Consider the following 23,212-nt stretch of genomic DNA (forward strand, 5'->3'; position numbering starts at 1 on the left):
GTCAGGAAGCCAGTGGAGTTGTTTCAGGGACGATTTGGCTGTGGGACTCTCGCTCTGGAGACAGGCAGCCACAGTTTCCCTCTTTGAGCCTCAGTTTTATTGTCTCTGAAATGGGATTGTTGAAGGAGCCACAACAATGTTCTGGGAAAAACACTTAGAGACATGATGAGGGCGTACATGCTTGGAGGGCATGGGCAGCTGCTGTTGTTTCTGAGGAAGCCATCAGTATCCAGCACCCTGAGGAGGTGGCCCCAGGCTGACTGGACATCCCCCTCCACTGGGCTGGCCCTGCTTCCTGCCCCTCATTCTCCTCCTTGTCCCTTACTCACTCTTTCCTTTCTTCCTTCCCGCCCACCCTCCTGTCCTCGTTTCCCCTCTTTTTTTGTTATTCTTGATGTTGCTAAAAACACCTGCTTCAGGAAAGCAGCAGGCTTGGATATAAAATACCCAGCCTCTGGAGGCCGACAGACGGAACTGGGTCTGATTTCTGACTTATCGGCCCCTTGCTTGCTGTGTGTTCCTGGGAAAATTACTACATCTCTCTTAGCCTTGAGTTCATTATCTATAAAATGAGCATTCTAATGCCCACTTCACAGCGCTGTTATGAGAAATAATTAATTGAGCACTCAACAAATTCCAGTTCCTTCTTTTTAAAAACGTTAGTTCCTTCTTGCTTCCTTCCCTCCCTCCCTATCACTCCTCCCTGCTGGCCCCGGCCTCCTCCTGTGGCCAGGGTGCCTTAGTCCTTCTCAGGGGTCACTGGAATGGCTTTTCCTGGCTCAGTTATGTGTGGCCCTGGGCATTTGTGGCTGCTCCCTTTTCTCAGACCTGGGGCTCCTGAGGATCTGAATCACTGAGGCTTCTGGAAGCAGCTGGTGTACCTGAGGCCTGTCACTTCTCTGGTCTTCTCTGCGGGTCCAGCCTTAGATTGGGAGCTGCTGGTTCAAACCGTGTGATCTGTACTTTTTCTCACTTTAGTGATTATTATACCCTAGCCGACTGTGGCATCTTCACACTCCAAACACTGATAAATATTTATGAGGAGAAAAGCCCAGAAGTCCTAGAGGAGGTGGGGGAGGGATGGGCTAGTCCTTGTTGGCTAGCCAAGCTCAGATCCATCAGTAGTCCCTTGGGCCCCAAAAGGAAGGGGTGGGGGTGAACGGGGCAGGTGTGGAGGCAGCTCAAAGCCACCACCCCACTCCCTTTCTGGAAGGACCTGCCGTCACTGTGACACTGTGGGCCCCACCCAGCCTTGTCCTGGGTGCCTGCTGGACCTCCTGTTCCTCCAGGATTTGGGCTGCCTGGATCCCTCTCAGTGCGTGCAGGCCTGCTCTGTTGCTCTGTGTCTGTTCCATCTCTCTCTGTGACTGTTTCTCTCTCCCTCTCTTTATTTTTTCTTCTCTCATTCTATCTTTTATTTTCACACTTCCAGGACCAGCGTCCCTTTTCTTTCCTCTCCCTCCCTCCCTTCCCTCCTCCAATACGTTCTCCTGTTTCTGTGTCTCTGTTTCTACCTTTCACACTTCTCCTCTCCCTCCCAATGTTACTCTGAGCAATTCTGGGTCTAGATGATGGGGATAGGTGAGGGGCCTCAGGCTCCCAGACCCTCTCCCCCAGCTAGTGGGGAGGGCAGGAGGTGTTGCTGAGGGCCACAGCGGGCTCTGGAAGGCCGAGGGAGCACTTTGTGGGAGTCAGGAACCATGCCTCTTCCTGACTTCACACCCAGTGCTCTGCTGTGCAGCCATGGGCACGTCCCCTCCCTTCCCTTGGCCTCAGTTTCTCACTTGATTCCTTCCCTAATTCATTTATTCACCTTCTCAACTAATATTTATTGGAAGCTTGCTCCCTGCCATTCATTAACACAGATATATTAAACACCTACTAGGTGCACCATTCTAGGTACTAAAGATGCATCAGTAGACAAGAGAGACAAAGATCCCTGTCTTCACGGAGCTGACACTGGCAGAGTAGAGAGGCATAAATGTAATCAGCGAGTCAGCTGTGTAGTAGGTTAGGAAGCCGTGAGTGCTGTGGGAAAAGGGAAGGTCGAGTGAGAGGAGGACTGGGAATGCTGGGTGGACAGAGGGTGAAGCCCATCATATAAGTAAGGCTCAAGGCCTGGGGAGCAGCTCTGTGCGGGGAGAGCGTCCGGGTGTGTTGGTGGTGTGCTGGAGGAAAGGCAAGCAGGCTCGTGACTGGAGGCTGGGGAGAGGAGTGGGAGGTGAGGCCTGGAGGGAAAGGAGGTGGGCAGACACACACACACAAGGCTGTGCCTCTGCCTGAGCTGGGAGGACTTTGAGCAAACCAGTGGCATGGTCTGACCTATCTTGGAAGACTCCCCCTGCCTGCTGGGTTAAGAATAGACCAAGGGGGCTGTCAAGGGAGCCCAGGAGAGCTATCAAGGCAAGCATGGCAGCTAGGGTGGGGTGGGGATAGCGGGGGAGGTGGTGAGATCCGATCATGCCCGGCTCCCAATGCTTGGATGGTCCCTGCAAGTCACTCTGGGCCCCTTGTTCTCGGTTCTGCTGAGGGATGGCCTGCAGGAGCCTTCCCCTGAGCAGGATTTCCTAACCTGGCCTTCCCACTCTTTCTCTCCCTAGGGTGTTCAAGAAGGCGAGCCCCAATGGAAAGGTGAGTTGTAGCAGCCACACCCTGGCTTCTCCCTGTCCCCAAACTCTCGTCTTCTCTCCAGCATCTTTTCTGCTCATGCAGGACCCGAACACCCCGTCTGAGGGGCAGACACAGCTCTGTCACCAAGGAGCCCTTGGTCACAGCAGGAGGAGCCCTCTTAGCAAACCTTCTGTCCAAGGGGGTGTGCAGCACCCCTGGACTTTAGGGAGCCCCTGCCCTGCTGTGGGGAGACACGACCTATCACAGAGAGGCTGCACTGTGAGCGCAGTAATGAGAGCACGTGCCAAGGGCCTCGTGGGAGCCAAGGCCTCTGGTGCGAGTGGCCCCTGGAGCCTCTCTACTCAGCCCTGTTATCCGGGGCAGCTCCCAGTGCCTGCCCCACTTTCTTACACAGCCCCAGGCTCCATCCTGCTTTCTTCTCAGTTTAGCGAACAGATATTACTGCCATCATTCCATGTCAGGTCCAGGCTGAGCTGGTGGGGATCGGGGGAGGGTGTACTGAGATAATAAGGCATAGCCCGTGCCCCTTACAGCCATATAAAGTGGCAAGTATGAGACAGAGGGATGCCCCGGGGCTGCAGACCCAGCCTGGGTGCTCAGGGATGGCTTCCTGGAGGAGGGATGCATTTCCAGGAAAGGCAGTGTGGAAAAGGATATTGGAGGCATGAAAAGAAATCGCAGGCAGTCTGGGTGCCGAGAGGGAGGCAGAGGGAACAGGAGCTGAGGTGGGGAGGTTGCAGGGCTGGGTCCTTGAGTCTTGTGGCCAGGCTTAGGAGTCTGGACTCCTGGTTTGGACTGGCAGACAGCACCACGTGTGCGCCCGTGTCTCCCTTCTGTGCCCACAGCAGACATCACCAGTTGCCCTTTACCCTTTTCTTCTGAGCCAGTATTCCATCTTGGATTCCTTTTCAGCCCAGGGCTGCAGGCAGCCCCTACCAATGATCAGAGTTGGCATCTGAAATGAAACTCATTTGGTATCTCACCTCCAGGCACTGAGGAACCATTAGAGGGTTTTCAGACAAGAATACTATGGTTAAATTTGCATTTTAGGATGATTAGTCTGGCTAAGGAGGGGAGAATGGTTGAAGTGCAGGAGGCTCTAGGCAGCAGACCATTGAGGGGCTGGTATGCAGTCCAGGCAAGGGTGGCTGTGGGGATGGAGAGAGGGGGTGGACTGAGAAATCTGATGGCAGGAGACCCGTCAGGATTTAGGGACTGTGGAGGAGTAGGAAGCACCTAGAATGACACTTTGGATTCTAGCTCTGGGGTTCCTCCCCGAAGGCTGGCTACTGAGCGAGGCACTGGCTTACTGCCTCAGAAAACAAGTCCTCCTTCGAGTGGATCCCTGCAGACCGCACAGGGGCAGGAAGCAGAAAGGGCACAGAGCTCAGCATCCAGAGTTCTCGGTGCCTCTGGCCCTGCTCTGGATCCCCTTGTCCTCTCAGAGATGTGCCTGCACCCCCACTCAGCAGACTTCTTTGCTGCTGCCCCTCGACCCTCAGTGGTGCTTGTTGGCATGAAGACCCATCCAGGCCTCAGTGTCCTCATCTGCAAAATGGGAACTGTAACAACCTCTTCATGGGTTTTGGGATGAATGGGTGCTTTTAAAATTGTACAAGGGTTTGTTATTCTTAGTATCAGGCCTGGGGCTTGGGTCCAAGTCCAGCTGAGATTTCAATGAGGGTTAGGGATGGGTCCAGGGATTTCTGCGGCAGCTCCCAGGGTTTCTTCCAGGGTGGGGCCCACAGCTGCTAATGTGCCCTGTGCCTCTCCTCCCCAGCTCACCGTCTATCTGGGAAAGCGGGACTTTGTGGACCACATCGACCTCGTGGACCCCGTGGGTGAGTCCCTGGAGGCCAGGGAGGGAGGCAATGGGGGAGGCAGGGCTGGCCTGGCCCCTTCCAGAGAAGGGCATGTTGAGGCTGCCCAGAAATAGCCTTCAGGTCTCCAGAGGGACCTGGTCCAAGAATAGGGTGTGTGTGGCTTTTTGCTTCAGTCAGCAAACACTTACCAAGCAGCTGCTTTCCTGTTCAGTTAAGGAGCATGCGAGAGGCAATTATGGTAAGAAGCGGGGAAGATGTCCTGATAAGGAGGATGAGGATGATGCTGACAGTAGCCACCTCTTATCATAAGGCTTAATATGCTCCCAACACTGGGGTAGCTACTGTTGTTCTATCCCTGCTTTTCAGAGAACAAGGCACAGAGAGGTTAAGTGACTTCCCCCAGATCACAGAGCTAGTAGATCAAGGAGCCTGGATTCAAACCCAAGCAGTCTGGCTCCACCGAACCTTTGTTCTGCTGCCTCCTGATGGAAAAGGATGGGAGGTGGAAGGAAAACCTAGGGGCTTGTGAAATGGAGGCTGTCCTCACTCTCATGGGGGTCTTATCAGAGGCTGGGCTGTGGCTAAAGGCCACAAGGACTTTTCCTAGTTCAGGGTTTCTCAGCCTCGGCACTCTTAACATTTTGGATTAGATAATTCCTTGCTGGCAGAGACTGTCCTGTGCGTTGAAGGATACTCAGCAGCATCCCTAGCCTCTACCCGTTAGACACCGGGAGTCCCCCCATCCCAGTGTGACAATCGAAAGTGGTTTTCAACATTGCCAAATGTCCCTCTGTGGGCAAAATCGCCCTCGGTTAGGATTCTAAGAACCATAGCTCTCGTTAGAAGAGCCTTGATCTCATTGCCTCGTCCCACAGCTGTCTGAGGCCCAGGATTACCCCTATTTTACAAATGTGGACAGCGAAGCCCAGAGAGGTTAAATGACTAAAGATGGACACGAACAAACTCGAATGAGGCCAAAGAAGGTGGCAGGTTGGGAGGATGGGTCCTGGAAGCTGCTACATCGAGGTGAAGAAATTGGGATGTGTTGCTCGGGGAAAAGTTCACAGAGAGAACGTGGTCTTGGGGCTGTGCTGGGGCCAAGTGGGCAAGAGTGATGTGTGGTTCCAGAGCCCAGGCTGGGCAGAGAGAGTGGAGTGGCAGGTTTCAGCTCTCTGGGAGGAAGGCCTTTGCAATGCTGGGGCAGGAGACCTGGAGGTTCCCTGGGGTCCCCGAGCAGGCTGTGGGCTGCAGAGTCCAGTTCTATTCCAGGCCCCTCCCTTCGTGACTTGGAGCAACAGGACCCCACTTTTCCTTCCTTGCCCTGTCTGGTGTCCTTTGAAGCTCACTGCCCCCTCTGCTGTTTCCATCTCCTCCCTGAACTTGGAGGCAGTGAGCAAGCATCCCTGTGTTCGCCTGTGACCTGCTTCAGGCTGTCGGAGGCCAGGGATGTCCACACCTATTGGCCTTTAAGCACAGCAGCGGGGGCACGGGGCCTAGGGGTAGGGGCAGGAGCCGGGGAATCTGGCTCCCCCAACATACACCGGCACCTGAGAACTGCTTGACAAGTGTTCACAGAGCACCTGCTTCAGGCCAGGCCCTGTGCTGGGCCCTGCAGACCCCAGAGAGTGCTGGGGCATTGTCAAGAGTTGTTCAAATGACACACAGTGAGAAAACCTTTTTCCTTCACAATGTTGAGGTGATTATGTCTTCCTGAAGCTTAACTTTCCCCCTGGTTCCCCTTCAAACTCAGGGGCAAGTCTGAGCCCCCTGGCCTTGCAGACAGGACATTTAAGGTCAGGGTCAGCCCTCCTTGCTCCACTGGCCTTCAGGATCTGCTCTCCCAAGCCTTAGTGTCATGCTCTTCCCACTGCCCATCTGGCCTGTCCCTTAGTCATCTAAATAACAGCCCTTACTTGCTCTTAAGACCTGACCCCAGTTTCCCTCCCCCTGGGAGCCTTCCCCGACACCCCTGGTTCAGGGAGTGCCCTTTCTGAGATGCCCCCTCCACTGAGTTTCCACTCAGCCCCTGGTGCCCAGGCACAGAGGAAACCCCACAGTAAAAGGAGGGAAGATGCCTGGCACGCTGTGTGCACAGGGTGGGCACTCCCCTGACCAGCTGGCCCTCGGACCTGCCCAGCACTGGGATGGGACTGGGCAGGTACACTTCTTAATGTGGCCTCTGAGGTTCCCTGAGCAGTTGGTTGTAGGGGGCAGTGTGGGGTGGGGCAGCGGTGGGTTAGATTGGTGATGTCAGGCGAGGGGTGACCCCTGAGCCAGTGTTTCTGGTCTCCTGGGGTCCTGGGCAGAGAGAATATCCTGTCTCCAGCTGGACTCTGCACTCCCAAGGCCAGGCTTTGGGACATTCTCCATGGTGTCACATATGCCAGGCACCATCTAACACTGTATATATATTAATTCATTTAGTCCTCACAGGGGCCCGTGAGGTAGGTACTACAGGATCAGAAGCCCTGATCCCTAAATCCAAAAGCTCTGAAGGCTTCAAATTGTTCATAAGTTTGACACAGAATTCAGTTAGCGGCAAATCTAACCTGAGCTAATGGGAGGCTAGTTATGCCTTAGCTTCTTGGTGAAAATATTCACATGACCCTGAAGAGGTATTAATGGGTTTGACAAGAGGTGTGGCCCCAGAGCCTGCTGAGGGCGTTAGAGAGTATATGGAACATGGACCATGTGACCTTTCTGCAAGGCAACACTTCTGAATTCCAAAGTATACCTGATATTGGGGTTTTGGACCCATCTTACTATTTTTACTAACAGATGAAGAAACAGAAGTTAAATAATTTCCCCAAAGTCAAAATCTGGGTCTGTAAGGCCAGTCTGGGTGCGTGGGTGGAGGAGGGCATGGCAGTACCATCCCCTGGGTGCTGGCCTCTCATTTTCTCTCATGATGCTTTTGGACAGACAGATGGTTGGGTTTGAATTTAACTTGGTGTTTGGGGCTCAGAAGTTTGAGAGGTCAGGTCAGGGTGGTCTGCTCACTCTTTGTTCTTCCTCCAGATGGTGTGGTCCTGGTGGATCCTGAGTATCTCAAGGAGAGGAGAGGTGAGGCTGTGGCCCCCTCCCCCACCCTGTCAAGGGGCCTCCTCCTCACCTATAATCTCCAGCCCAGGGCCTCCCTGACTCCCAGGCAGAACATTGGCGATAAGAGGGAACAAGCCTGTCCCTGTCCCTCCTCATTGGTTCTTCCCTTGACAGCTCCAGCCAATGACAGATCAGGTGCCATAGCCTCCTCCAGCCTGAGGCGGCCCTGCCCACACCCACTTGGGGAGAACATTTTCATGCTCTGAGCACTTTTACATAAATCCATCATCACTGTTGCAAGGCTGGGGATGCGAACAGGACAGCAGTTAGGGTCTCGTTGTACAGAAGAGAAGACTGATTCCTGGGGAGGTTAAGGGATTGTCCAAGGTCAGCAGGAAGATAGCAGGTGGGGGTTGAGCTGGGACAAGACTCCATGCCTTCCGGACACCGCCCAGCACTTGGCTCCACCCCTCTACTCTTTCCTACTGTGCTCCTTCCCAGCCCCTACCAACGCTGTCAACCCTGTCAACCCTGTCCACACGTGCCCTGGGCCGCAGTAGGGGTGGAGAAGGACAGAACTGATCCAGCAGTCAGCACCACGTACTCCCAGGGGCCAAGCACTCAACACCCGCCTCCCAAGGGCAGCGCAGCCCTCCCCACAGGAGCTCTGGGACAGACCAGTGCCTCCGCTGGAGCCAGCCCCAGGGCTGCGGCTAGCACTCTGGGAGGCATGCTTGCTGCCCTCCCAGGCCCCTCCTCAGTGCCCCCTGCTCCCACAGTATATGTGACATTGACCTGCGCCTTCCGCTATGGCCGGGAGGACCTGGATGTCTTGGGCCTGACCTTTCGCAAGGACCTGTTTGTGGCCAACGTGCAGTCCTTCCCACCGGCCCCCGAGGACAAGAAGCCCCTGACGCGGCTGCAGGAGCGCCTCATCAAGAAGCTGGGCGAGCATGCCTACCCCTTCACCTTTGAGGTCAGGGACTGCCAGCCCCTGGGGCCCCACTCCAGAAGCACCACCTCTGGGAAGCCCTCTGCGGGGCACATGGGGGCAGCTGGGACAGCAGCTCCATGCCAACCAGTTTGCCCGTGTACCCTGGGACCAGGGCACTGGCACTTACATCGCCTGCTAACTGCCTCTGGCCACTGCCAGCGGCGTCACCCTTACTTCTGGGCTACTCCTCAGACCCTCCTGAGTCCATGTCATTGGTGGGAGAAAGGGAGGTCGGGGTGGGGGCTGCAGAGACAGAAGGAGCCCTTTCTGGCCCCTGGGTCACTTTACAAGGCTGTCTCCTCCCTCAGACCATTTGCCCACTAGCCCGGCTTCAACCCAGCTCACAAACGAGGATGGCAAGTTGTGGATTTCCCTTCTCTGCCACCTTTCCCCTCCAAGACTCCAAGATTCTGGATTTTCAAATTTCCTGTTTCTCAGACTCTGATTCTGTGATTCAGTGAAATCCCCTGGCTCTCTGTGAGGGTTATAGAAGGAGCCATCCTCTCCTTTGTAGATTTCCTGTGGTTGCTGTTACAAACCACCACAAACCTGGCAGTAATTAGACCTGCCAATTAAAACACAGATGTGTTACCTTACAGTTCTGGAGTCCAGAAGTCAAAAGCAGGTCCCACTGGACTAAAATCGAGTGTCATCAGGGCTGCATTCTTTCTGGAGGTTCTAGGAGGAAATCTGTTTCCTTGCCTCTTCCTTCTTCTAGAGGAAAGGCACTCACATGTTTGGGCCCTAGCCTATCCCTCCTCCATCTTCAAACCAGCAGTGGCAGGTCCAGTCTTTCTCGAATCCCATCACTCTGACGCTGACTATTCTGCTTCTTGCTTTCACTGTTAAGGACCCCGTGATTACATCAGGTCTACCTGGATAATCCAGGCGCATCTCCCTATCTCAGGATCCTTAGCTCAATCACACCTATAAAGTCCCTTTTGCCATTTATGGTAATGGTCGCAGGTTTTGGAGATTAGGATGTGGACCTCTTTGGGGGGCCATTATTCTGCCTACCACAGTGGACATCATGGAAAGACCTTTTCCAACTCTTGTTCTTTAGGGACTGTACTGGGCTAAACCCTTAGATAACTAAAAACACTGAAATCCTTGGCTTTAGTGAAGGGGGCCTCTGGTCTAACGTACATGGCTTGGCATGGTCTGATGGGGAGCCATGGTCTGTCCTCTGAATCCTCTAGTCTAATGGAAGGGACATGGCTTGTCCTTAGGGGCCCCTGGTCTAATGAATGTGTGTAGGGGTGGCAGGGATGGGAGACACGGGAGGTCAGTGGTGAATGTGACATGTCTGTCTATCCTCTTAACAGATCCCTCCCAACCTCCCATGCTCTGTGACATTGCAGCCGGGGCCTGAAGACACAGGGAAGGTGGGTCACCCCCTGAAGGAGCATCTCCCTGGGTCGATGACCCTGTGTCCCCAAGGCCCTGGCTTTCTCTCTGGGGAGTGCCGGAGCCCTTCCTGTAGAAGTCGCCTTGCATCTAGGCCAGGCTGATCCTGCCTCAGATAAGCAGTCTCTTTTCAGAAGGGGTGGCAGGTATGGTGTCATCCTCACGCTCTCAGTTATGTGCCCAGGGGCTCTCCTGAGTCATTCTCACTGGCTTCGGTGTTGGCTGCAGAATGTTCTCTGGACTGCCGCCTGGTCTCACAGTCTTGTCTGGAGGTGCAGCTATCACTGTTTCACAGGTGGGGAAACTGAGGCTCAGACGTGACACCATGAGTGTCCCAAGCCTCAGATCTCTAAGCCCATTTCTTCATCTGTGAAATGAAGGTGATAGGATGTGCCTGGTCATGGGGTCAGGAGCAGGCAGTGAGACGCTGAAGGGTGCGGCCAGTGCAGAGTCTGCGCTCCCAGAACAGGGTTGTTGAGGTGCCTATTGTTATTTCTGGGCAGCTGCCTTGATGAGGACAGCCACCCAGACAGGCAGGGGTCTGAAGAGGAGCCCGGGCAGGGAGCAGCTCTGTGGGAAGGTCAAGTAGGGGAGGCAACCCCGCACCAGGCAGAGTGCAGGGGTCCAAGTCAGAGAGTGAGCTGGGTCAGGCTGGGGAGGGTACTTGGTGTTCCCATCCAGAGGCCCTGTTAAATAAGAGGGTGGGCTGGCGGTGCTCGCGGGAGCCTGGCCTCTCCGAGGCCATGTGGTCAGTGACCCTTCCCTACAGGCCTGTGGTGTGGACTACGAAGTCAAAGCCTTCTGCGCGGAGAACCTGGAGGAGAAGATCCACAAGCGGTGAGAAGGCGCAGCCCCCCCCCCTCCCGCCGCCGCGGCCCCCCCCCCCCCCGCTGGGAATTGGCTGCCTGCTGGCAGAGGGAGGGAGACAGGACGGGCTGAGTCCGGAGAAGACAAAAGTAACAATGCCTGGAAGTGTGCGGGGAGGGGCCCCGCATTCCAGCCTTGGGAGCTCTGTGAAGGGCACTCTGGAAGCCTGGCAGGTCATGAGGGTTTCCTGGGAGAGGTGGCTCAATGGTTCTGACTCGGGCCTCAGCATTTTTTCCTTTGCACCACTATACCTGCTTCCTTTATCTCCCTGCCTCTAATCTCTTCCTCTCCAGACAGAGTGTCCTTTTATTTTGTTTTGGAAAAAAAAAAACCCCACGAAATTCATATTATTTTAAACAGTGAACAAGATGTTTCCCGGCCAGCCTGGACCCCCATTGCCCAGCCAGTTCTCCCGGGAGGCCAGTAGCAGGAGTTTGGGGAGGCAGGGGTGGTGGGGTGGTGGTGGTCAGTGGAGGCTTCAAAGCAAGGGAGGGAAGTGGAGAAAGTGAACTACCCAGGGCAGGAGGTCAGCCATGTCTCAGAGAGGGAAAGCATTCTCCTGGAGAGACACAGCCCTGGGCAGACAGAGACCCCAGGCTAACAGCCAGAAATAACTGGCCCTGACTTCTAGGGTGAGCTGCCCAGCCCCGCTCTCATACCTGCCCTTCCTGGGGTCAGGCTCTGCCCTGCCTGCTGGCGAGGCTGGCCTCAGCCCCCAATTCTGATGTACCCTGCCTCCTGAGCTACTTCCTGAGGGCGCTGCAACCTCTTAGAGAGTGGGCTGAGTTTGCCACCTGGTGGTCACAGGATGCATTGCAGGCATCTCTAACTCCAAAGGGGGCAGTTTACTTGTGTACGGAGATTGGACCCTTCTCCCTTGCTTCTTTGTCCCCCTTTTCTTCTTAAGACTTGCAACAAGGAGAAAGGAAGGGGGTTGTAGGTTGTGGCAGGGGTCCAAACTAGAGCAAGGAAGAGGAGGCAACGTTGAGAGCCAGCACTGTCAACTGACCACCAATGGGATATTTTAAGTCCACGCCAGAGTCACTAACAATGATACAGCAATTATCACTTATCAAGAGCTTATTAGGCGCCAGACACAGTTCAAAGTGGTAGACATGTCTGAACTAATTTAATCCTCACAGCAACCCTAAGAAGTGGGTTTGGCTTTTGTCACCATTGCACAGATGAAGAAACAGAGGCACAGAGGTTAATTTACTCAAGGTCATGTAGTTAGTAAGGGGAGAGCCAGGACTTTAACCCTGACTATCCAGTTCCAGGGAGTGGAGGTGGCTTATCTGGGAAATGAGGGTGCTGGAATACCTAGAACACCCTGGAGACTGCTTGACTGAGTCCCCATCCCCTCATCAAATCTTCATGTCCCTGTTTTCCTCCGTGAGCCCATCACCTTCCTTGAGCCCCATCTCATCTCTGAGCTTCCATCCTCTCACTGAGTCTTTGTCCTCTTTACTGGCCTGCATGCGCCTGATGGAATCAGTACCCCCTCACTGAACTCTGTCACCTTTCCAAGCCCCTGTTTCTTCATGGGTCCCTTGTCCCCTGTGCACATTCTTATTTAATAGATATTTAGCAGGTATCTATTATATGACAGCAGGCACTGTCATAGGTGCTGAGAATACAACAGTGGACAATTTGGACAAAAACTTCTGTTCTTAAGGGGCTCACACTATTTGGTGACCTAAGGGATGCAGGAAGTGAAACACGGTCCCTTTCTTAGCATCCTGCTGGTTACCAAGACGCAAATCCACCTAAATTGCGACCATGGGATGGTTTAGCCTCTGATGTTGTGGGAGTTCAGACCAGGAGAAGATCAGAGTGGGCGGATCCAGGAAGGTTTCCTGTAAGAACAGGTGTTGCACTGGGCCTTGAGGAAGGAAGCAAATGAAGGCAGAAGCCGAAAGAGCGTGTTATAGGCTGAGACCCAGTGTAGGCTGAGCTCCAGGAAGAGGACTAGATAGACCATTAAGGATGACAGTGAGAAAGTGGGAGAGGCTGGGGACAGAATGGGGGAGGCTGGAATGGGACCAGATGGTGACAAGACCCTATGCCAACGTCTGCAGTTTGGACTGGATTCTAAAGCCATGGTAGCCATAGCAGTCTCTTGAGTAAAAGAAGGATGTCAGGGTCACAAGGGAAGGGGATGGAGGCAGGTGACTCTGGTCATCTTGTGCTTTGCCCATCTCTATTAGGAATTCTGTGCGCCTGGTCATCCGGAAGGTTCAGTATGCCCCAGAGAGGCCTGGCCCCCAGCCCACAGCCGAAACCACCAGGCAGTTCCTTATGTCAGATAAGCCCTTGCATCTGGAGGCCTCCCTGGATAAAGAGGTAGGAGGCTTGGGGGTGGGGGTGGGGGTGGGGGTGGGAGCTAATCTCCCAGGGCTGGAACCTCGGATCCCAGCTCTCTCATGGCCTCTGTGACTCCTCAAGTAGGAGCTTCTGCCCCCAGTCCAAGGACCACAGGGCTCCGGGGAGCTGAGACCTCCCTTGGGGGATTTGGAGAAGCCTCCTGGGGACTAAAGGGGTGGCAGAGGGGGGCATGAGCCTGAAGGTTGCAATTGACTTCAGAGGTCATTGTGCCTCCCAAAGGGTCCTGGCCGAATCCCTGCATCACTGTCCCCCCTTGAAGTGTGGGCACCCTCTCTCCCTCTCTTGGGGCAGGGGCAGCTGAAGGCAAGTGCTAGGGGCAAGATGCAAGTTGAGGGTCTTCAGTGAAGATTCAGAACTGGTTCCCTCAGTGAGGGGGTCAGCCCCTCCTCGCCTTCTTCCTGCTTCTTCCAGACCCACCTAAGTCTAAATTCCAGGCAGCCAGAGCCGGCAGGGACTTGATATATTACCTACTCCAACCCTTCCATTGTATGAAGGGGGAAACTGAGGCTTAGATAACCTGTCCAAGGTCACACTGCTCGCATTCTCATTATCGTTATTATTACTGTTACCATTACTTCTGGTGACCCACCCAGGACTGGAACTCAGAAATACCACCTTCTAACTCAGTTATCTTTCAAGATCCCTCAAAGGAACTAAGTCTAATATGCCTGGTGGCTTAGCATCAGTAGGAAGTGGCTGATGAACTTGGGGTCAGTGTCAGAGTGGCCAAGGCCTAGGGAATCCCAGAGATGTGTGTGGGACCTCTTCTCCCTCCTCCTCATCTAGAGCTTTGGAATCCTCCCATCTACCCCTCTCCCTTCTTATGCCTCCCAGATCTACTACCACGGAGAACCCATCAGCGTCAATGTCCATGTCACTAACAACACCAACAAGACAGTGAAGAAGATCAAGATCTCGGGTACCCGGGCAGAGGGCCAGCCCAGGGGCGACCCAGGAGTCTCCTTCCAGGGGTTGGGGTAGCTGAAGGCTCTCCCTTCATTAACAGCCTTGTAAATAACTGTTGATCCTCAGGGAAGCCCAAGGCCTACTCTAAGCCAAAGGGTAAGGCTTTTGAGACTGATAACACAGGCTGGTTATTGGCCAGGTAATGAGTTTACTGTTGAGGCCCCTTCTTCTTTTAGGTTCCCTGGGTTCTGGGTAGATTTCCCTGAGGAGGAGACTTTTGGTTGTGGAAGGGAATGGGCATGTCTGGGCTGTCCTTTGGGTGGAGGACGGGTCCATCTCCTGCAGAAGCCCCCAGTGGACTCCGGCTATTGCCTGGTGCTGAACATCCCCGACTCAGGGAGCCTGGGATGCCTGGGATTTGTACCCTGGCTCACCCCACCTTGTTTCCCTCTTCCTCCCCAGTGCGCCAGTATGCAGACATCTGCCTTTTCAACACAGCCCAGTACAAGTGCCCCGTGGCCATGGAAGAGGCTGAGTAAGTGGGCAAAAGCCCAGCTTTGGACGTGTGGGATTGGATGGGGGAAAGAGAAGCCCTGGGTCCCGTTACAGGACCAGATGGCTCTTCTCCACCTGGCAGAGGGCTGGGCCTCAGACTTTGTTGCACTCAGAGTAGCTGATCCTGAACAGCCTTTTAGAGACCATCTACTTGGTTTAGCTACAAGGAAATGCATGCGACAATCAGGGAAAAGACCCATTAAAACTAGAATAAGAAAATAAGAGCTAATGAATCTAAGGGGACTGGGGTTATGGTGAGAAAAGAATAATTACACTGTACCAGAAACCTAGACTAAAGGGAGAGACTTTGCTCTGAGCTTCCTGGCAGCTAAAGCAAAGAGAGTAAGGCACTAGGTACACATAAAAGAATAATTCAAGTCATTGGATAAAAGGGGTTTGTGGGGGAGGGTAGAAAATAATTACATTAAACAACAGAAAAATCTAGTTTAAGGAGGGCTATTGTGGTTGAGCCCAGGGAACTTTGTCCCAAGCTTGTTAGCTAAGGCAAGAGGAGAGATCCTAAGTGAAATATCTTTTCTTAAGTAAAGGAAGTAGATGGGCCCATTAGAAGACGCGTTTGTTTTTTCTCCTGGCCCTGCAAATAATTTTGGGGGGCAACTGCATTTCATGTAAATTTTCATGTGTGTGTTTATTTACATGCAATAGCAATTGGTATTTGTGCAACCTAAAAATATTTTTTGAATGTTACTATTTGGTCTTTGAGATTGTTTTTAATGTCATATAGGTGAACATGTGATGATTGGGTCAAACATTTCCCTGCTGTTAGGTACTATATCCACTCTTGATTTTTAAAAAGTCAAAGCCACGAGGCACAGTGTTCTGGCAAGAGGTGGGGGTAAAGTGAAGTGACTTTAGGCCAAAATAACATGTAATCCGTAAAGAGTGGAAAATGCCCAATCTGCATGGCCCCGGCACCTAACCTACCAGCCTGGATGGCTGGGGAGGCGTTCCCACTCTGAGTCTTGCGTAGTCCTCACAAAGTGCTCCGAGTCGGGGTTGCTGCCGCCCCAGTATGTAGAGAAGGAAATGGGGCCAGAGAGATGTGACTTGCTCAGCCTTGCAGAGCTGGTCAGTGGCAGAGCTGGGCTCTTCCAATTCCAAGGCCTGCTGCATCCCAGCTCTCTCATTGTTGAAAAGGGGTGAGGGATAGAGCAAAAGCAGGTAAAAGCTCAGCAATCCAAACACCTTACACACGGTGGTTAGAGATGAGGTAAAACACGCAAAGTCTTCATTGTGGAACCCAGAGGTTGGGTATATGGGTGTTCACTGCACAACTCTTTCAGTTTTCCTGTAGGTTTGAAATTTTTTCATGATGTGATAGAAAAAAATAAAATCCATGCTCTCTCCACTAAAAAGTTATCCTAGTCACACAGCAAGTGCCAAGCAGTACACTGAATTTTTAAAAACTTGCGGCTGCATGTGAGCCATGAATGAAGCTTTTGGATCATCCCAGAGTCGCTGCTGTTTGTGTGTGGAGGAGAGATGTGCCCCTTTTGGTGGCAGTGGTCTCCCTACCAGAGCTGGGCCCGGCCCAAGTGGCCCTGCCACGGGGGAGGGAGGCTTGGAGCAGGGCCGCGCTCCGTGTCCTGGCTGGGCTGGGGGTGAGGCTGGGATTGGCTCTGGGGAGGCGTCTCCATACTTGCCTCCTTTCTTCCCAGTGACACAGTGGCGCCCAGCTCCACATTCTGCAAGGTCTACACGCTGACCCCCTTCCTGGCCAACAACCGAGAGAAGCGAGGCCTCGCCCTGGACGGGAAGCTCAAGCATGAGGACACAAACCTGGCCTCCAGCACCCTGTGAGGACCCACCCTCCCTAGTCCCAGGCTCCTGGGTGTCCCCCCTCCCCCAGATAGGTCCATAGCCACTTTGGTCCCACAAGTGCCAGCACGGGCTCCAGCTACACCCTCCCCAAGCCTTGTCCACGACCCATCCTCAGGAGATTGAACTGTTAGAGAAGCTGTCCCCTGACTCCCACTGTTATCCAGGGCTGCCCCAGAGAACAGGGTGGACCATCAGCCCAGGCTCTCTTGGTCAGTGCTGGGCTCTGCTGGTTTGCCTAGGGGAGGGCAACCTGAGAGGCTTCCTGTAAGAGGCAGCAGCTCCTGACCTAGTGTCTTCAGTTGGATGGGGTGTGTCCTTGAGGCAGAGCAAGGCAAGAAGGAAGGGAGTGGCTTCTGGAAGGGTCCTAGCAGGAGAGGATGAATCAGGATGGGCTTGGGGAGTCTGGAGAGATGAGGGCAGTGAGCTGGGCTAAACCACATGGGGTGCCCCTGGAAGGCAGGGATCCCAGGGCCATATGGTCACTCCTGCTCCAAGGTCATCACAGGCTCTCTGAGGCCACCCTGCTCTAGTGGAGACCTGGGGGTGTAGGGACCCGCTCTGCCCTTCCTGGGAGTTTGACCTGCCTCTGCAGCACCCCTGCCCACCACTCCAGCCCAAATGCTCTCTTATCAACCCCTGCATATGCTACCCACTCCCCTCCAAGCAGTTGCTGGCAAGTCCTACCTGCCTTCAAGACCTAGTTGAAACACCACCTTCTTCAGGTCTGTTACCCCCGCCCCTGCCAACTGCCCTCACCTCTCAGAACTGCCAGTCTGGTTTAGCAGCAAGAGAAGGGGAATCTACCTGAAAGCAGGAAGAGCCGCCCCTCACCGCACTGCTGGGACTCAGGCCTTAGGAGGGAAGTGGGGGTTCCCAGGGTCACATAGCCAGACTTGGAACCCAGGGCTCTGAGCTCCTGTTCCCACAGGGCAGACCTCGCCTTCCTCACGCACTGGGCTCCACCTGCAGCGGTGGCTGAGTGGCCAGGAGAGGGACTGATAGCCGATGGCCCCTCTGCACCCTACTCCTGCAGTGTCTTGCCTGCCCAGCCAGCCCCATGACCTGGTTTCCCTATGTCACCTTGCAGGTTGAGGGAAGGAGCCAACCGGGAGATCCTGGGCATCATTGTTTCCTACAAAGTGAAGGTGAAGCTGGTGGTGTCTCGGGGCGGGTGAGTGCTCCAGCCCAGCCCCAGACCTCTAGGTGCAGCAAGGAGTGTCCCTGCCCTATTTTGCCTGTTGCTGGACCTCTTAGTGGCATCCTGTTCCTCCTCTTCCTCCTGCAATGCTCCTCTTCCTCCTCCTCCACCCCTTTCCCTCTCCTGTTTTGGAGGCCTTCAGCCCCTCTCTTGCCCCTCCCTCTTTCTCCCCACCCCTCTCCTTCTCTTCCTCCTCTTTCTCCTCCTCTTTTTCCCTATCCCCAGTCTGGGCACGTGGGAGGTGGTGGGAAGCTTCCCCAGAGTCTGTGCTTTGGGGTCTCCAAGGGGTTCTGTGCTCCCCATCACATCTCAGTGCACAGAACCCACCCCAACTCATGCCCAGGCTGATCTGCTGGGGAAATGGCTCAAGGAGCTCCGAATCCCAAAGTTGGATCAGGGATGCTCTGACTCTCCCATTTTACAAATGGGGAAACAGAGGCTCAAACAATTCCCCCAACATTTCCTGAAATCTCCTCCCCTAATTGCAAGTCATGGGCTGGGTGCTGGGGATATGGCTGTGGACCAAACATATTCCCTGACCTGGAGCATAGTCTGGTGGAAGCTCAGAAAGAACTCCCACTTTTCCCCATATATTGGCCTATGTGTTGTTATAAACTTAGAATTAGGATTTCTAACTTGTCAGAGGGATTTTTTTTTTAGTTTGTCAATTTCTATGACAAGATTGGGAAGCTAATAACATTAGGTATCAAATCCCCTTTATTATTAGAATAATGCCTCGTGCAGGTGGCAGTGTGTCATACTCACCATGTATCATATGACATCTCAGAATCGCATATCCCAAATCCTGTGTCCTATGACTCTTGCAGGACCCACAGTCTGCCTCAGGCTCCTTCTTGAAAATCCTAAAGTGCTTCCTTCTGCCATTGTATAGTCCCAGCTTCCCCAGGGCAGTGGCACAGGGCTTAGCTTTTATGTCTTCTTTACAGATGACCATCCTGGGGCCCAGTGTGGCCTCGCAGGGGGTTTGACTGAGCTGCACTTGGGTCTCAGTTCCCTAGTCAGGGCTCAGGTCATTTCTGTATATCCCTGAATGGGTAGTTACAACTGTACAGGGGTGGGTGGAGTGTGTCCCAGGGTCTTCTCTACCCCAGAGGGGAACAGAGGTGGTGAATGAACGTACTTTCTGTTTTCTTCCTCTCTGAACTCTCTCCTGACCACTTCTCCCGCCTCCTCTGACCCACCCAGCCTGTTGGGAGATCTTGCATCCAGGTAAAGTCCCTCCCTTCAACCCGAACAACCCACTTTCTGAAGGGCCCAGACCATTGGCCTGACTATCCAGAACCGCGGGCACCAGGTTGGAAGCACTCTAAGCAGTCACTTTTGATTGCCAGGCTCAGGCATGTATGGAGTCTAAGAACCCTCTCCAAAGGAACTGGGGAGATGCAATTTGTCCTTTAAAACCTCACCCTGTTCTTCCATCCCATCCAAGTGACAAGGACCTTTGCAGACAGCAGAGCTGGCTTCACTGATCTGGGAGTGCCCCCCCCCCCAAATCAGTCTGTTTTACAGGATGTTTTGGAGAAATGCGGGCTTTGTGGCTTTCAAACTTCTACACTAATGAGAACTAACTGCTGGCTGAGTGTTGCTAAGAAGTCCTGAAGAGATTCGCTTTTGTAGACAAGACTTCCTTGGAGCCAGCTGGATCCATATATATTCCAAAAATCTATGTGCCCCAAACTCATTGGTTTTGCTTCCTGTCACAAGATGCCAGCCAACATTACTCATCCCAAGAAATCTTAGTCCATTTGGAGAGATGAAATTAATTCAATTCAGTTTGATTCAATATAATTCAGTAAAGAGTTCCTGAACCCAGACTTGAGCTCAGCCTTGTGCTGGGACCAAGGTCTCAGAGAGGAATCAGACACACACCCCTGCCCTTGATTGCTCATAACCTGGTGGAAGGTTTAGGTCCAGATTGTTCCATCTGTATCCTGGATGGCTTTAGTAAAGATTGGCAATCTCAATCTTCCACAGCTTCCATTCTGATAGCTCATTCTTACAAGTGAATCTGGAGAAGCAATCCCCTTTTGGAAGCCAAAAAACAAAAACGAAAACAAAAACCCACAGCCAAATTGTTTCAATACCCTTATGAAACGCCCACATTCCTATTGAGGGGAGGTAATGATTCTGGCAGGCACAAGTGTCAGTTTCACCAAGCCTGCTACCTACGTCATCTCCTGGAAGTGGTTCTAGAGAGTAGGCATAGTTATCCCTGCTTTCTGGATGAGCTCAGTGAGACTTGAAGATGGAAAGTGCCCTTCAGTGAGTGGTGGGGCTGGTGGAACTGCCCTTTCTGGTTGCACTGCCTGTTTCCCATGTCCCGTCCTCCTTCAGCTGGTCTCTGGGCAGCAAGGTCAGTAAGATGAGGTGGTGCCTGCAGGCACTCAACAGTTGGCAGGGCCTTGTAGGGTGACATCACCCTGAGCAGAGCGAAGAGCCAAGGATGAGTGGAATCACCTTCTCAATTCTTTGCTGTTACCACACAGTGGTCAAGAGTGTGAATTATGGAGTCAGAATCCTCAATCTGTTACTTCCCTTTAATAACTATGTGGCCTTGGACAAGATCGTTTTCTCCTTGGTCTCAATTCCCCAATCTGTACTTTGGGTATAATAATAGGGTTGTTGTGAAGATTAAGTGAGTTACTTTAGAATACTCCTTGGCAGAGCATCAGCACCATGTTAAGTGTCTGCTCTTGTTATTCTGTCAATCAGGGATAAGAGGAGAGAAGGCTTGCTCAGAAGCACTAACCAGTAGCAGCATCTCTCCCATCCTCCCACCCCCACGCGGCTTCAAGGCTCTGTACACAATGTAGACAGTGCTGAGACCTGGGTTCCATCCAGCTTGAATTTGATTAAACTGACCTCAGCAGTGCATCATCCAGATTGCAGGGGGCTAGGGCCACCCAAGCACTTTTGCAGGAGCCTGCTGGAGATGTTGGGAGATAGGACAGAATGAGGGTGGGAGGAGTTCCAGCCTGGACGTTGGGAAGAGCAGTGTCAGGGAAAGCTGGGTTGGCTGTGGCCATTTGAGGCCAGCAGAGTCCCAGGGCACCTCTTGAGCCACCCAGTGACCAAGATGCACACTGCCCTGGGCGATCCTTTTCCCGCTTCTATGACCTCTCCAGGCTTGTGGGAATCTAGGGATCCTTCTCAGGAAAAGGGAAGCTTCCATGTCTTTTTGGATCCAGGAGAAAAGTTCTCCCAGTTCAACTCCTAGAGAGACTGATGCTCAGAGAGTGATGGAACTGGGGCTTGAGGCCAGATTTCTTCCTACCCCTTGCCCCAGAGCTACCTCCTCTAACCGTGAAATCCTTCCTAGTCTTCAAACTGAGAAGACATTGAGTCTCACAGCCTGGGATTGGGTTTGAGGCTCACTGGGACTGGGTCTCTGTTTCAGTGATGTGGCCGTGGAACTGCCCTTCACCCTAATGCACCCCAAGCCCAAAGAGGAACCCCCACATCGAGAAGGTGAGTAAGGTCTGTGGGTCACTGGGATGGGGTTTCCAGACAGCTGACCCCCTTCTCCACCAGCTGCCATCACCCCACCTCCCTCTGGGTTGGCCTTCAGCCCAGGGTCAGCCCTCTTCCCCAGCTCACAGGATGCTTTTTGAGGCCCACACTCCTCTTTGCATCTGATTCCCTAGGAGACAGAGAGGTCTGGCTCTGTTTTCCATGGACTAGGGGTGGTATTGGGAGGGGTACTGACCATGCTTGGAGCCCTGTCTTGCATCCAGGTGTAGCAGAGGGGCTGCATGGATAAGATGGTCCCTGGACACACCATCCCCATAATTTTTCCAGGTGATACCAGACTGGTCATCTTTTATTAAACCTTAGACTGTTTCAGTCAAAAGAGACATTATAGTATGTAGCACAAAGGAAGAAAAATGTTCCAATTAAACTATGAAATGCCATTGATCATAAAACATACCCCAAGTTCGGAGATGTGACAATGTGATTAAATGGCTGTGTTAGAGTTAGTGGCCATCATGCATGCAACAAATGAATCTAAGTCTTGTTGGAGAAATGCCAAAAGGAGCAGGGTCCAGAGATTTTTCTGTTACCCTGGGGATGCTGTGGGCCTCCTCAGCACTCCCTGGACCCTCCTTCCTGCATTTAAAATGATTTGGAGTATTTCTGAGACAAGGGACCAACCCATCCTTTCTCCACTCCCCTTCTTCCTTTTCCCTCCCCATCTTAGCTTAGTTGTCCTGGGGTGGGGACCTGTGCCCACTTGCTCCCAAGCCTCCTCACCACTAACCCGTAGGCGCTCACTTGCCCTGTGTTCAGTTACAGAGAACGAGGCGCCGGTAGATACCAATCTCATAGAACTTGACACCAAGTAAGCCAAACCTTGAGCAGATGTCTGGGGGGCAGGTCTTGGGTGGTGGGCAGGGCTACCAGGTTATTTGCATTTATGCTTATTAACCCCTGAAGAGCAGCTGGTCTAACTCTGTTTGCTGAGAGCTGCCTCTGCTCGCCTCTTCAGCAACCCGCTTGCCTGCATGTGACTTGAAGGACCCTCGGTGCCTGTTCCTCTTCCTCCTGCCTTGGTGGGGTCTGTCTTCCTCCCTCGTCCCTGCACGTCCGTCAGTCCGTCAGTCCGTTCGTCCATCCACAGCGCCTGCTCTGCTGTCACAGGGCTGGTTTGTGGCCCTGGGCTGGGGCTATCCTGCCTCGCCTGCGCCCAGCCAGTGGAATCAGGCTGTGGGGTGGGGAAGACTCTGGGGAATCTTGTTGCTTCTGACTCCTGACGACCAATGTGGATTTCCAGTGCATCACTGGACAGTGGCCAGAGCAGGAGGACCTGGGTGGACATCACAAAGCATCTCCAGGGCCAAGCAGCTTTCTTACTCCAGTTCCAAATCTGCCCTTCCTTTGTCCCCCAGGAGATACTTGGGATAGGGGGTCTTAAGTCAGCTACGAGGACACCCCATGCAGCTGACTGAATTCTGTGGGGCTGAGGCCTTGGGTGGGCCTACGTGGACGTGTTTTATGGTAGAAGAGAACTCACTGTTCTTAGAAGCAGCTCTTTGCCCTGAAATCCCACTCAGGCACCCTCTTTCCCCACCCACCTTTTCTCTGCCCTGCTATTTAGATTTGCCCCTCACCCCAATCTCCCCCCGACTCCGTCCCCTCTCCCCCTGAAGCAGACCCTGACTTATCCGAGTTCCCTCACCATAGAATGTGAGCTGACACTTCCCTGCAGAAAGGGCCTTCGTGGTTTTCTCTTTCAAGCCAAGCCCACTCTGCCTGTGCAGAAAACAGGAGTGTTTCCTGAGGGCAGTTCTTTGGGTGGGTGAGTGGGTTTTCTTGGGCTTGTTCTTGGGAGATTCAGAATATACTTTGAAACTACTGGTGGCCTGGTCTCTCACGGTGAGAATAAGGTCCTCCTCTGGCCCTAGCCCAGCCACACCGCCCACCCCCCATTTAGTATGTCTCCCAACCCCAGCTCCTCAAGAACTGGGTCAATTTCCATGAACGGCAAACTCATGCCTCCCTCTGGTATTGCCACAACTGGCCAGTCCCACTGCCACAGATGGG

At 53.3% G+C, this 23,212-nt stretch overlaps 1 protein-coding gene across 8 annotated transcripts in view; it reads left to right on the forward strand.

Annotated features, from left to right (window-relative positions):
- The window catches only part of ARRB1 (arrestin beta 1), a 73,775-nt gene that overhangs the window by 44,185 nt on the left and 6,378 nt on the right, over positions 1–23,212 (forward strand). For 3 of the 8 annotated variants that reach the window (XM_072969190.1, XM_015238440.3, XM_015238439.3), the window contains exons 2-15: positions 2,601–2,631; positions 4,412–4,472; positions 7,473–7,517; positions 8,317–8,472; positions 9,816–9,875; positions 10,667–10,734; positions 12,972–13,107; positions 13,984–14,068; positions 14,518–14,590; positions 16,290–16,427; positions 17,540–17,623; positions 18,857–18,880; positions 21,069–21,139; positions 21,959–22,010. In XM_072969190.1, the coding sequence (XP_072825291.1) occupies positions 2,624–2,631; positions 4,412–4,472; positions 7,473–7,517; positions 8,317–8,472; positions 9,816–9,875; positions 10,667–10,734; positions 12,972–13,107; positions 13,984–14,068; positions 14,518–14,590; positions 16,290–16,427; positions 17,540–17,623; positions 18,857–18,880; positions 21,069–21,139; positions 21,959–22,010 (1,061 nt within the window). In that variant the 5' untranslated portion in view covers positions 2,601–2,623. Of the gene's footprint in view, positions 1–2,600; positions 2,632–4,411; positions 4,473–7,472; positions 7,518–8,275; positions 8,473–9,815; positions 9,876–10,666; positions 10,735–12,971; positions 13,108–13,983; positions 14,069–14,517; positions 14,591–16,289; positions 16,428–17,539; positions 17,624–18,856; positions 18,881–21,068; positions 21,140–21,958; positions 22,011–23,212 lie in introns of all 8 variants that reach the window. The other 5 variants (XM_072969187.1, XM_015238437.3, XM_006203329.4 and 2 more) reach the window with 2 other exon arrangements.

The sequence above is a fragment of the Vicugna pacos genome, chromosome 10 (assembly GCF_048564905.1).
Source record: "Vicugna pacos chromosome 10, VicPac4, whole genome shotgun sequence".
Classification (NCBI taxonomy): Eukaryota; Metazoa; Chordata; class Mammalia; order Artiodactyla; family Camelidae; genus Vicugna; species Vicugna pacos.